General features: G+C 36.4%; 2 protein-coding genes across 2 annotated transcripts; one reads left to right on the top strand and one right to left on the bottom strand.

The window, feature by feature from the left end:
- Positions 1-898: 898 nt before the first annotated feature.
- On the bottom strand, positions 899-8,473 carry cirsr (corepressor of RBPJ and splicing regulator). The gene is given in 10 exon segments (XM_079253806.1): positions 899-2,452; positions 2,791-2,876; positions 3,152-3,258; positions 4,444-4,564; positions 6,521-6,569; positions 6,651-6,703; positions 7,014-7,169; positions 7,172-7,244; positions 7,447-7,541; positions 8,325-8,473. Coding segments are annotated over 10 exon segments (1,494 nt in total). The 5' UTR covers positions 8,397-8,473; the 3' UTR covers positions 899-1,770.
- Positions 8,474-8,903: 430 nt separating this feature from the next.
- Positions 8,904-12,581, top strand: scrn3 (secernin 3). Its single transcript, XM_079254039.1, has 8 exons — positions 8,904-8,966; positions 9,141-9,312; positions 9,460-9,641; positions 9,816-10,015; positions 10,858-11,070; positions 11,151-11,313; positions 11,407-11,587; positions 11,695-12,581. The coding sequence occupies exons 2-8, from the start codon at positions 9,157-9,159 to the stop codon at positions 11,854-11,856; spliced, it is 1,257 nt and encodes a 418-aa protein (XP_079110165.1). The 5' UTR covers positions 8,904-8,966; positions 9,141-9,156; the 3' UTR covers positions 11,857-12,581.
- The last annotated feature ends 7 nt before the right edge of the window (positions 12,582-12,588 follow it).

Raw genomic sequence — 12,588 nt, 5'->3', positions numbered from 1 at the left:
AGCCCCATGTGTCTTGTATTTGCGATTAGGGATTCGTGTCTTATCAAATATCTAATTAATCTCCGCGACATCTTTTGTTCAGCTTCACTTTATCGTGGGGGTTCCACGGGGGGCTCTTTGACAAAGGTCCCCGAATATTTATTCTAATTGTCCAAATTAACTGCTTTCATTTGCATACCAATCGATAGACTGAGAAGAGGGATACTGCTTCCTTTTTTTCCAGAAAGGACATAGATTTTGAGAGAACGTTTTTTGTTTTTTTTTTTACTTCAGGAAAAAAGAAGGGGCAAGGAGTCACATGCAAATGCTGGATTTTAAATGCTCTTTGCGCGGCGCAGTCAAATGGTGCCTGCGTGTTATTTGAATATCAGTGGCCCCGTATTGAAAGGGTTCAAGGATGCTCTCTGACTTCTTTGTGCTTACCCAGTGCAGCGTCCGATTCCCAAAGAAAAAGCCAGGGGAATAATTACAGCGTGAATCCAGGACTGGGAATACGTCATGGAAAAGCATCTCAGACAGCGTCTTTTTTTTTTTTTTTTTAAGGAGGCTGTTAAATTGAGCAGAAGGCAATAGAGGGAAATTATTTTCATTTCCTTTTGTGCAACAGCGGCTTGACGGAAACGGCCGGATAGTAAAACTATGACAGTAGGCTTTCAATTTCAATTTATTGAAAATTTAGAGAAACAGGCGAACCTTAAACAAAAAAGAATTACATGTAGTTGAAGCTAAAAGCAAATACGAAAATTCAACTGAAAATTATTTCATTTTATTGCTTATGTGCTAAGAAAAATAAGAGTTTTTCTGATTTTATATTTTGGAGAATTTTCAAATTATGAAAAAAATAAAATAACCAAGAACTTTTTTTTTTTTTAAATCAATGTTCCAACTTATATTTTAATCCCATAATGGCACAAAACACTGGCCTCATAATGATTATAAAAACAGAAAATTGCATATTTTCCCCCATCTACATCAGGTTGTTGTTTGGTGTATGGTAGCAGATGTTTCAACAATAAAAATAGGATTATTATGTCACCCAAAATGTCAACTTGCGCTTTTTTCCCCTGCGTGCAGTGTGTTTGCGCCACTGCGTTTTCATCTACTCACCTCGGAAACAACCACGTTTCTTCAAATAAACATAAAAAAAATAAAATAAATGAAAAGGTCGTAATATATCGCTCCAAATTACATTTAACAGTTTTTAGGTCTGCAAAGGTTGCACTGACAGTCATCACTCCATTACTTCCATTTGTTTATTGGGTGAAAGCATATAGGATAGCAGTTGCAAAAAAACGAAAAAAAAAAAACAAAACAAAAAAAAAACAAAACAAAAAAAACAACAACAACAACACAACAACAAAAAAGACATTAAATATAACGTCACATTTTTAATCAGAAAATAAAAATGTTCAGGAATCAAAAAGCAAGAACATCTCACAGATTACTTATAGGAAAAAGAAACAACAAAAAAGAAAAACCACATAAATGTTTTCTCTTGTGAGCAACTGAATGAAAATGAGTCCAACATTTTCCCATCAACAGTTCAGCAGCAAATTGCTTCCTATGGTAATTAATTTGAGCCCTTTCATACAAAACGACATCAGAGCTGAACATCTAGCCATTTTCTGTCCACTGCTTCCCTCTACTGGCGGAAGAAGAGAACAACTCACAATTTGCTACATGGAATCTTAAAAAGAACAAAAAAAAACATGCAGATCATTTTTACTTCTTTACTTTATATATCGTGGGAAAATATCGAAACATTTTTTCTTATCTGTCTGTGCTTCTCTTTCTCCTTTCCCTACTCTTGCTTCTGCTCCTCCTCTCCTTTTCTTCTCTCCTCTCTCTGCTTCTGCTCCTCCCATCAGCCGTTTTTCCTTTCCGTCCTTCTGTGCTTCTTCTGTTGTTCTCCTCGTCTCCACTGTGATGTCTGACTTTACCGTCCTCCCTGCCTCTCTTGTGGCTCCTGTTTCTGTCCGGGCCAGTGTTGGAGCTGCAAGGCCTCTGCCTGTCCCTGCTGTTGCGCCTCCTTCTCTCTTGACCTCCCTCCAGCTTGATCCTGTTCTCAGGGCTGCGGCGTGGACTCCTGCTCCTTCCCTTCTCTGTCCTTCTTTGTGTGTAATCTCCAGTCTCTTCTTTAGGCCACTTCTGTCTGTTGTGAGGACTCCGTGACCTGCTCCTGAGAGAGGGGGCCTTTTTCTGACTCTTGACTCGTTGTTCACTCTCAGAGCTGTTATCCCGACAGGACTTTTCTTTCTTGTTTTTCTTCCTCTTCTGGCTTTTAGACTTGCTAGGACCGTCTGAATCTGAGCCACTATCACTGCTGGTATTGGAGGAGTCGCTCGAGCTGTCGCTGCTTTCATGCTTTTTCTTGTGCTTTCTTTTGCTTTTCTTCTTCTGTTTTTTGCTTTTCTTTTTCTTGGCCTTCTGCTTTTCCAGCCGATCGAGTTTTCTAGAAAACAGGAAAACAAGTGTTTAATTTATATTTTGCGACAAGACAGCATATAAATAGCAGCGGGATAAAAGTAGATGGATTACAGATGTGTCCGTTCGATCTTCTGAGATTAAAATTGTGAGAAAGCCAGAAATCTCTTTAGTAATAATCCAACATGATGAATAAATCAGAGAACCTCCCAAGTTCAGAAACAAAGATCATAGCAACCTTGACATTTATAGATAAGGGTATGGTTTATTTTAACAAGATAAAAGAAAGATATCAGTTCTACATTTATCATTACTGGAGTTTTGCTTGTAGCTGTTTCACAAACATTTGTAAAATGTTTTTTTTACCTCAGCAGTTTCTGTTTTTGTTTGGTTGTTAATGACTTCAGAAATTCCACCTCAGGATCATCCTCCTCATCACTGGCAACAAAATCCTGTTCAAATATAAACAATGAGCTTTGCTGTGCAAATCCGAACAATGAGCAGCATAATAGGAATCTGCAGCGATGGCATCACTTTTAAAAAGAAAGAATGAACCTTTTAATATCAGATCTTTCACTTGACTCAAGCTCTGCAAATAATCTCCAACTTTATTGCAAAATGTACATTATTTTGTCTAAAGACCACAGTTTATTTCTCTTAGGAGCGTACTACTGTATATGTGGGTGTTTGTATACTGGCCTATGTGCAGTGTGTGACAGACAATTACCTGTGATGGATCAGAAACAGTAGAATTCCTATCAAGGACACATTTTTTCAGGGCAAACCCACTGTTTCGCATCTCCGCCATTAACTCAGAGGGGTGCATTGACGGACCTGTTGGCACAAATCACAGTCTCAGACTCCCATTGATGTCGAGCCCATACCATCCACTATCTCCACAGTGGGAATTTCAGAGGCGGCTTTGTTAACAGAATGGGACATCAAATCAACTCACTCCACTTCTGGCTGAGCAAATCATACAATATCATTCTCTGCCAAAGCAGCAGTTAGGAGAATCAGAATACACAATAATTACATTTTTTCTCCCGGCACAGGAGGGGAACCATTACGGCACTCCAGCATCAACCCCACTGACTGGACTCTCCCAGGGTAAACATTATTACTTTTCTACTCAACTCGCTGATTGCAGAAGTCAGAATCAGCACAGGGCTGGGAGCTGTAGCGAAGCCAGAGAGGGACAATACAGTATATGAAGCCTCTGCCACCAAAATATTCCCGCCATCTTAAAAGCCACAGTGGATTTCTCTCTCTTTTTAAAAAAATAAATAAATAAAAATAAAAACATACAGTTGTGGGTTGTAACAACACTGCTGTCAATGAAGTCAAGTTTTCCGTCTGCCCATGGACAGTTATGAATTTGCTGACTGACATGAGTCACTGAAGCTTAATTTGTGAGACAGGGATGAAAACAATGTTACTTCTTGTGTTTCCATCTTTGATAAATGACATAGTCGGGATGAACACACTGCTGTTGTTGTGTGATACACCTCTGGCTGTGATACAGAACACTAAAATAAATATCTGGGGTTCAATATCTTGATTTACAACCAACACAAAGCAAAAAACCCAAACATCAGCAGCTTTAACAGCCGAGCCAACAAAGTTTCATAAAACAAGAAAGCTAATCAGTCATTATTCAGACACAGCAAGCAAACAAAACTAACTTTGCAAATATTAATGATACTGTTTATTTTTGATGTTGTTTTCATTTCTGTAGATTCTCCTGCAGTAAAATCCAATCGATTGTTTATTCTTGTGTGGTGTCTTACTCATACACCGTCTCTTTTGTCTAACTTTCTCTCCTGGCTTCAGAGGTACACTTCAGAATAAATTAAACACACATATTGTTTAAACATGTCTTAAATAAACTAATTTAAGCAAATAAAAAGCTATGTACGTCCACATTTTATTCAGTTTAGGATGATGTAACTACAGATAATGATGGGGTTTAAAAAAAAAGAAACTGCAGATGAGTGTTTAGGATAATGTCAGCTCTACCTGCTGCTTCCTCGGTGGCGACAGAGCTGGCGTTGATACCAGACAGTCCATACAGAGGACACTCTCTATCGGTATTCACATGGCCCCATTTGTGACATTTGATGCATCTCACATTACGCACCTTCAGAAGTAAATAAACATTAGATATCTCTTAATAGTGAACAAGTATTACAATACAACACAACTTATATAGTCTGGGAAAAACCAAAATAAACAGCTCATAGTTAAGTTTTCATTAAAAGAAATATTAAAGTATAGTATATTAAGCATTCATTGAAACCAGATCAGACTTTTTTTTTTTTTTTTTAAATATTTGCCTATTTGGTAAACTACTTTTACAAAATATTTGTTAGTATAGTATTTAACAACTTTTGGCTTGTACACCTGAAAAAAACACAATCATAATAATAACATGCATTATCATAATGGATATTGACGATAGTTTAGTATTGTTTCATTACTGATGATGACTTTATTATTGTGTCTATTACTATCATTATTGATTGACAGATCTTTTGATATTTTTAGTATACAAGTATGCTAAGAAATACACATGATGGTGTGTGGCAAAGGGGTGGAATTAAATAAGCAAAGCTTCTTCCCACTCCCTTTGGACAAAGATTTTTTGTTTGTCTTGTATATTTACTTGGTTTGTTCTCCTGTTTTTAATAATCAAATACAACTTTTAATGGAATTATCTACCTGAGAGCCAAGGATGAGAACTGATAAAAGGTGTACGCATATGATGCAAGCACTGCATCCATAGAAAGACTTGGAAAGTTCTACTAGTGAACTAGTGGGTCTTTCTGAGCCAACATGATATTTTTACTAAATTTCACCCCAAAAAAAAAAAGAAGTAACATTTATGAGAATAAAAAACCGTTTGTGCCTTATTTATTGACTTTAACTTGTGACTTTAACACATTTAGTCATCAGAAAACCAACATTTAAATTGTAAGTATGAACAAAACCCTTAAAATACACATTTTCCCCAACACACAAATGAGTACTTATAAGGAAAGGATGCTTGTCTCTAATACATCATTCACACATGTGAAGTAGTCATTATTACTTAGAGAAGAAAACCCTGATATGGTGTTGTGAAACATTTTCGAATGGCAATAGGTATATGTTATATCTTTCTGTTAATAGAGGAGCTATAAATACAGTGCATTTAGTGTACACAACCATAACACTGTGAAATGATGCAGATATTCACACACCTCACGTTTTATCTTACATTCTGACTATTCTTTCTGTTAGTGTTTTACAGCATTGACCTTTTGTATTTTTCTTTTTTTACAATATGACTTTTCTGCGTTGGCTCTGTGATGGACAGCCGAACTACCCAGGCTGTAGCCCACCTACAACTCTGAACTGGATGAAGCAAGCATAGAAAATGGATGAATGGATAGGTGGGTGGGTAGATTGATGGATGGATAATCTATCCCTTGCTCAATACATGGGCAGGATTCCCACATATGCATTTCAAGTGTAAAAGGCCTCAGTTTTCATTCACCTTGTATGGTGTAGTGTCTGCATTGTTAAAGTGAATTGTGGGTCTGTTGCTTCGCTTTGACAGTATAGCTTGCAATGAAGAGTTGAGAGCTGTTCAAGACTTCAAGCAGCAGTGCAGACACCAGACAATCAAATGACCTGACTGATTGCATGTCTACTCTTGTAACTAATTGTTGCTACAATTCCAAACCTAAAGCAGACTATGGAGCATTAAAACCATCACATCCCCATGAAAGTGATTTACAGAACTGTTAGCTTCCACTGTCCTTTTTTTTCTCTTTTCTTTGAATTAGGGATTTCTGGACTGAGACCAGTAAAGATTTTAGACTCTGATTGTCTCTTCTTCTTTTTGTAGAGTCTAATTTTAGCAAAAAGGAGTGTCTTCTCTCACTGAAGACTGAACGGAAAATTTGACAAGTGCACAATTTAATAATGTATAAGAGTTATAAGACTGTATAGACACTCAGCTCTATTAAATCCAGTTTTATGTATTTAGCCACAGACTGGGAATATCTTTGGCAGTGCATCTGCTTGAAACAAATTTAAATTCACAACAAACCTGGATTCCAAATGGTTGATCTCTAATATTCATGTCGTCCTTTGCATACCTACAAGAGAACAAATGAATGAATGAATTAAATGTTCAATGAATTAATGTATTGATAGCCTGAAAAGAATCCACCACTTACTTCTCACGGGGCGCTACCTTCTGCCACTCAAATTTGTAATCTTCTTCTCCCTCCTAAGACGCAGAAACATTTTCGTTATAAATAACAAAATAACAGTACAAGAATCTTAATCTTTAAGTTTCACGTTGTAAATGAATAATAAACACAGTGAAAAAAAATGAAAACCTTGAGTTCAAACTCAGAGGCACCAGTTTTGAGATTTAATTACAGTGTCATGCCTGTAGCAAGAACTCACAACAAGCCAACCATAACACAAATATTACAATCAGATTTAAATCAGAGAGTCCACCAACCATACTGGGAATCTGACTCTTTAATTGGATTTTTAATTTGACCAATAGAATTTCATTTTCTCTACTTTACCTCTTTCTTCTCCTCTTCAGTCCAGAAGTAAGTTATAGGGAGGGGAGAAAACACATGTTGAAATGTTGAAAACTGTTTTTTAAAGAAACAATCAATACTGGAATTAGGAAAAACATTTAGTACAAGTAAGAATTTCTCTGTGCCAGACATAACGTACCTTTGGATGCTCCAGGTGGAGCCTCATACATAAAATTGAGGCCATTTTTAACACGATCATCCCCCATCAAAAGCCTAAAGATGAGAGAACACAGTAAATGTTTAAATACATGTGATAATGGAAAACTGCCATCAGAACCCTTTTAACCAGATGTTGGTTTAAAAAAAAAAAAAAAAAAAAAAAAACACTTTCCAAAAATTACATTTGTCAAAACAAAAACAAAGCTATTTAAAAATTTCTCTAGCTAAATTATTTTATTTATCTGTCACATCTGACCTGTTGTTGTAAGTATCCTGCTCTTTCAGATATGCCTGCATGAGATCTTCCTGCTTCTTCTTCTCGAAAGTGAGTTTCTGTTCGGCGATCCATACCTAAAACATGGACAGGGATAGTTAGAGCAAGTTCTCTTCATTAGGCTAGAGCGACCAAAATGAAGTTAACATGTAGGTTATTATTCCAACTCTTTGGCAGTACAATATGCCAATGTAAATGAGTGTATACCCTTTGAACTAAATGTCAGAACAACTTCATCCCCTCTCATTAAACTAACACTGGCGAGTGTGTTGGTTGAAGAAGGAAGAAAATGGTTCACATTAGCATATAATTTTGACTCGATACAGAAAAACAAAATGTCCAAAACAACTGTTGTCACCCGCATTAAACCAGTTTACAGCAGGCAATGAAAGCATATTTGTGTTTAATGTTACAACAGCAAAATCTTACCATTTTTGTGTTATTTGCGTAAAGAATACATTTATAATAAAAGTTAAAATACAGGTATTGCTCATCTTAACTACAACGTGAGGGGAAGGTCAGTCAGCTGTTCATGGTACCAACTTTTAGTCTTCACCATCACATATAAAACCACACCAGCTAAGTTACTTAATCAAAACTAAACTCCCCCCGTGTCCACAGAACCAACATGTTTTATTTTCATAAACGTTGGACGACTAATCACTATGGTACACTGAACAACTGACATTTTTGTGTGCAAAATAAAAACAATGTTAGCTTTTACTATGTGGAAACTTGGTATAAAGACAGAAGATGATGCGCACGATATTTGTTTTACTAACAAGCTAACAAGCTAGCAGGCTAAACAGACGGCCTTTAGCCTAACAAAAAAATAGCACGTATAGCAAACTAGTACTTACCTTTTTAATGTTTGACTTCGAAGCAGGATGAAAATCTTTCTTACACATAAAATTAGCAAACGACTTCCCCATGGTTGACGATCAATATTATTTTCTCCGTGGTGAAATGTTACCTCAAGCTAACAGCGTAGCTTCCAGCCCATATAAACAAAACGATTCATAGAAGATGGCTTCGCATTGGTTGTACTCAGTCTTTTCGTCCCTCTGCGTGAAACGTCATGATACACTTTATTGCACATTATTCATGTAATTAATTGAAAACAAAAATTTGCTTCAGCTGTAGACAAACGAAAAAAAAAAAAACAGCAACAACAAGAACAAAAAACTTGATGAGATGGATTTTGAGATTTTAAATAAATCAAGTAAAATATAACGTCAGCGGATTACTTGACTATGATTTGTTGACTGGACAACTGTGAAAATTAAATTATAATTAAGAATAATTTGTTAGTATGTCTTAACGTTTCCAAAAAACTTGAATCAAGTATGTCATATTACGCGACAATGGTTATTTTTTTTTGGTGGTGGGGGGGGTCACATTTTAGTCACGTGACCGCTCGGTTTCCGTGTCAGTGACGTTGAGCGTGACCGACGAAATCTTGTGGAGCCAAGCAGAAATACTGACAGCGCTTAGAAAGACAGGTAAGGTAGTGTACGAGTAAACATAAGTACCCACTTTAAACATCACACTTGTAGCATTTGTTGTAAGGTGTTTGTTGCTGGTTTTGTTAAGAAAAATGTAGCTTATTCTTTACATCGGAGCGCAAAATGACTTACTCAACTTGCCAATATCTGATATATTATTCTGTCACCCAGTTAGCCTGTGACTGAAATGCACCCCTCTTCTTGTGATACTTTCGTGGCCCTGCCTCCCTCCACTGAGGGACAATGCATCATCTTTGGGAAAAACTCTGACAGACCCTGTGATGAAGTCCAAGAGGTTGTGTATTTCCCTGCAAAAGACTATGATGCTGACGAAAAAGTTGAGGTAAGTGACAGCACAGGTGTTGTGCCGAAAAATGCACCCCTGTCGTGAAAAGCACTGCTCTCCAACTTGAAGTATTAACAAGACTGCATTTTGTCGATCATCCCAGTTTGTAACTTGTTTCCTGTTATTTATTTATTTTATGGAAAGTGTACATACGTAGAGATTGAGCAGATTGCTCACACATATGCAGTTGTGTTGAGCAAACCAGCCTGGCTGTGGGGAGCTGAGATGGGTGCAAATGAGCATCAAGTGTGCATTGGAAATGAGGCAGTGTGGGGCAGAGATAATGCTAACTCAGAGGAGGCTCTGCTTGGCATGGATCTTGTCAGGTAAGCTCTTTGAAATTAAATGTCATCCTACATTTCTTTAGTTGTTAACCATGCATACTATAGATTATGAAGAACATCGAATTTAATCAGAGAGAAACTATTATGTCATTCCAGCCACTTATTGTTAGATTTTTATAGACAAAGCATAAATTCTGACTTCCTGCACATTTTCAGGCTTGGACTTGAGAGAGCTGATACGGCTGAGAAAGCTGTGGATGTTATCACTGATTTGTTGGAGAAGTACGGTCAGGGAGGATCATGTATGGAGGATGATTGTGGCTTCACCTACCACAACAGCTTCCTCATTTCAGACAGGAAAGAGGCATGGCTGCTGGAAACATCAGGAAAGTACTGGGCAGCAGAGAAAGTGGAAGGTAATCAGAGGAGAAAAACAAAAAATTTGCAACAAAATTAATGAGTTAAAAAGACGCTCAACAACAACAACAAAAAAAAGAAAGTCTTGATGCTTTACTTTAAGGTTTGCCAGTAGTTTAGAAAATGTGAAGGTACAAAAGGCATAAAAGCCTTACACAGATATACTAAATCCAAACAGAAGGATTCTAATCAGGAGAAAATCTATTAAACTTTATTGGCTTAGCAAAGATATATTATTATTTGTTAGCTGATTAATAAACATGATAAAAACATGTTGATGATAAAACTATTTATACTGTTTTAACAGTTGTACTTTTTTATTATGCTCTGCGATTCACTGCATTAAAAAATAATTAAATGACCAAATTTAATAGATATTAATTATTTAATGATCTAATCTATTTAATAGATCTTTAATTTTATCTATTGATTGAGCTATAAGTTAATCAATAAAATAAATAATATGCTATATATGTAGAAATAAGTATATTAAATAGCAGAAAAAGGAAGAAGTATGAGATAAAAGTATTATCTATTCTGAAATATTTAGATATTTTGTCAGATTTAATAGATTTTCATATTTGTATACATTGATATGTTTATTAATTAAAAAAATACTGTTTCTGTTATGCTGTGGTATACTTGCACAACCAAACCATTGCAAGAATGCCTTTAAAAGCTTTTCTTTGTTGTTTTGCTGCAGTCAGCAACAGCATCAAGAAACTGTAGTGTTAGATGAAGTATTTTATATCACACAGATGTGATTTTTATTTAGTTCTCTAACAAAACACTATTATACTGCTCGGCCTGCTTTTAAATCATATAATTGTTTGCTCTTTAGGGGGATATCGCAACATCTCAAACCAGTATGGCATAACAACCAAGATAGACAAAGAACATCCAGAGATGAGGGAATATGCACAAAGCAAAGGCTGGTGGGATGGAAACACAGAGTTCAGCTTTGCTACTGTCTACTCCTTTTTGACTACAGCCAGAATAGAATCTGCTGGAAGCCGATACTGTGAAGGGAAGAAGTTGTTGGAGAAGAGCGACGGTTAGTTGACTCTAGGGAAAATTGGAAACACAGCAGGAGAAAGGTTACTTCTTCTACAATGTTTGTCTTGTTTCATGAAGGTTGCATGACTGCTGAGGCAATGATGGATATCCTGAGGGATAAAGAAAGTGGCATCAACATGGAGGGCATGTTTATGACAACGGGAAGTATGGTGTCCGTCGTACCAGCAAACCCTGCTCTGCCAGGGGTTCATTATTTCACAGCGACTCCAGACCCTGAAAGGTGTCCTGCTTAAGCATGTAAAGTATTCTAGAAATGAGTTTTGACAGCAGTGACAGATGATTTACCATGCCTTTTTTTCCCCCTTTTAAACAGGTCTGTTTTCAAACCATTCATCTTTGTGGAAAATGCTCATCTGCTAAAGGAGACTTCTTCTCCTAGTTTTGGACCAGATGATCCAGTAAAAATTAAACCTCGCTTCCAAAGCAAACCTGATCGCAAGCATCCATTGTTTGTCAAACACGAACTGGCAGCTGCCATCATCGAATCCTACAAGGTTTTAATACATATTTCAGTCCTGTAGTTTGCCTCAGTTGGGCCCTTAGCCTAGTGATGTTTCCTAAGTGTATTCAAAACTCAGGCTTAATGTTTTTTTCTTTGTAGGACAAAGGACAGAAGATCACAGAAAGAATGAGACAGCTAGAGAAGGAGTCGATAAATGAGATGGAAAAGATTCTTACACAAGGCATCGAGGAGCCTGATAATTTGGTGAACCTGTTTTCAAGTTCTGTCCAGAAGGAGATGTCCATATATGGCAAAAGCTGAGACACCTTTGACTTTATGGAACAACACTACATACCTGCAGTGTGTTGGTAGCAGGCTTTCGTTGTAGTTCATGTTTTAATAGTGCAAACATTGTATTGTATGAAAAGTAATGTGAACAAAGCTGAAAATAACTGATTTACAAAACAGGATGTTTAAATCTTCTATTTTACTGTTGACCAGAAATATTTCAAGAACAAATTAATCGTGTAATGTGATATGCAGATTGAGATGAAATTTTATTTTCAAACAAAAAAACCTACATTATGTACAGGTTTAGACAGTGTGACACAAATTGCGTTACAGTAATTCCATTAAAACCAGACTTCAGAATTCTCAGTGAATAAAAATAAAATGTTGGTTTTAGAAACACCACAAAAATGTATTGATCTCAATTTGCTATATTATTTTACAAAAAACAAACAATGAAGCAAAACACTTTACTGTAGCAGCGATAGCAATACATTTCTACTGTTTATGTGAGGGATGTCAAGATCACTGTATTCAAATACACACACTTGGGGCTTATACATGGAATAAAGATCTAAAATAAACCTGGGTTAACTTTTGCTTACTTGGACTGTCAGGATTGTGGTTAGCAGTGTTATTAGCTGGTTATCAGCTTAGTTTAGAAAAAAGTTGAACAACAAAATTGATCTAGAGTTGTGTATTTGATTCAAGACCTGTTTATTTTCCCTTTATCTCTTATAAATTAAAAAAGTTCTGCAGGTTTGG

This window comes from Telmatherina bonti (assembly GCF_933228915.1).
Source record: "Telmatherina bonti genome assembly, chromosome: 15".
Classification (NCBI taxonomy): domain Eukaryota; kingdom Metazoa; phylum Chordata; class Actinopteri; order Atheriniformes; family Telmatherinidae; genus Telmatherina; species Telmatherina bonti.
Note: the sequence above shows the minus strand (reverse complement) of the source record. Positions and strands in the feature narration are given on the sequence as shown.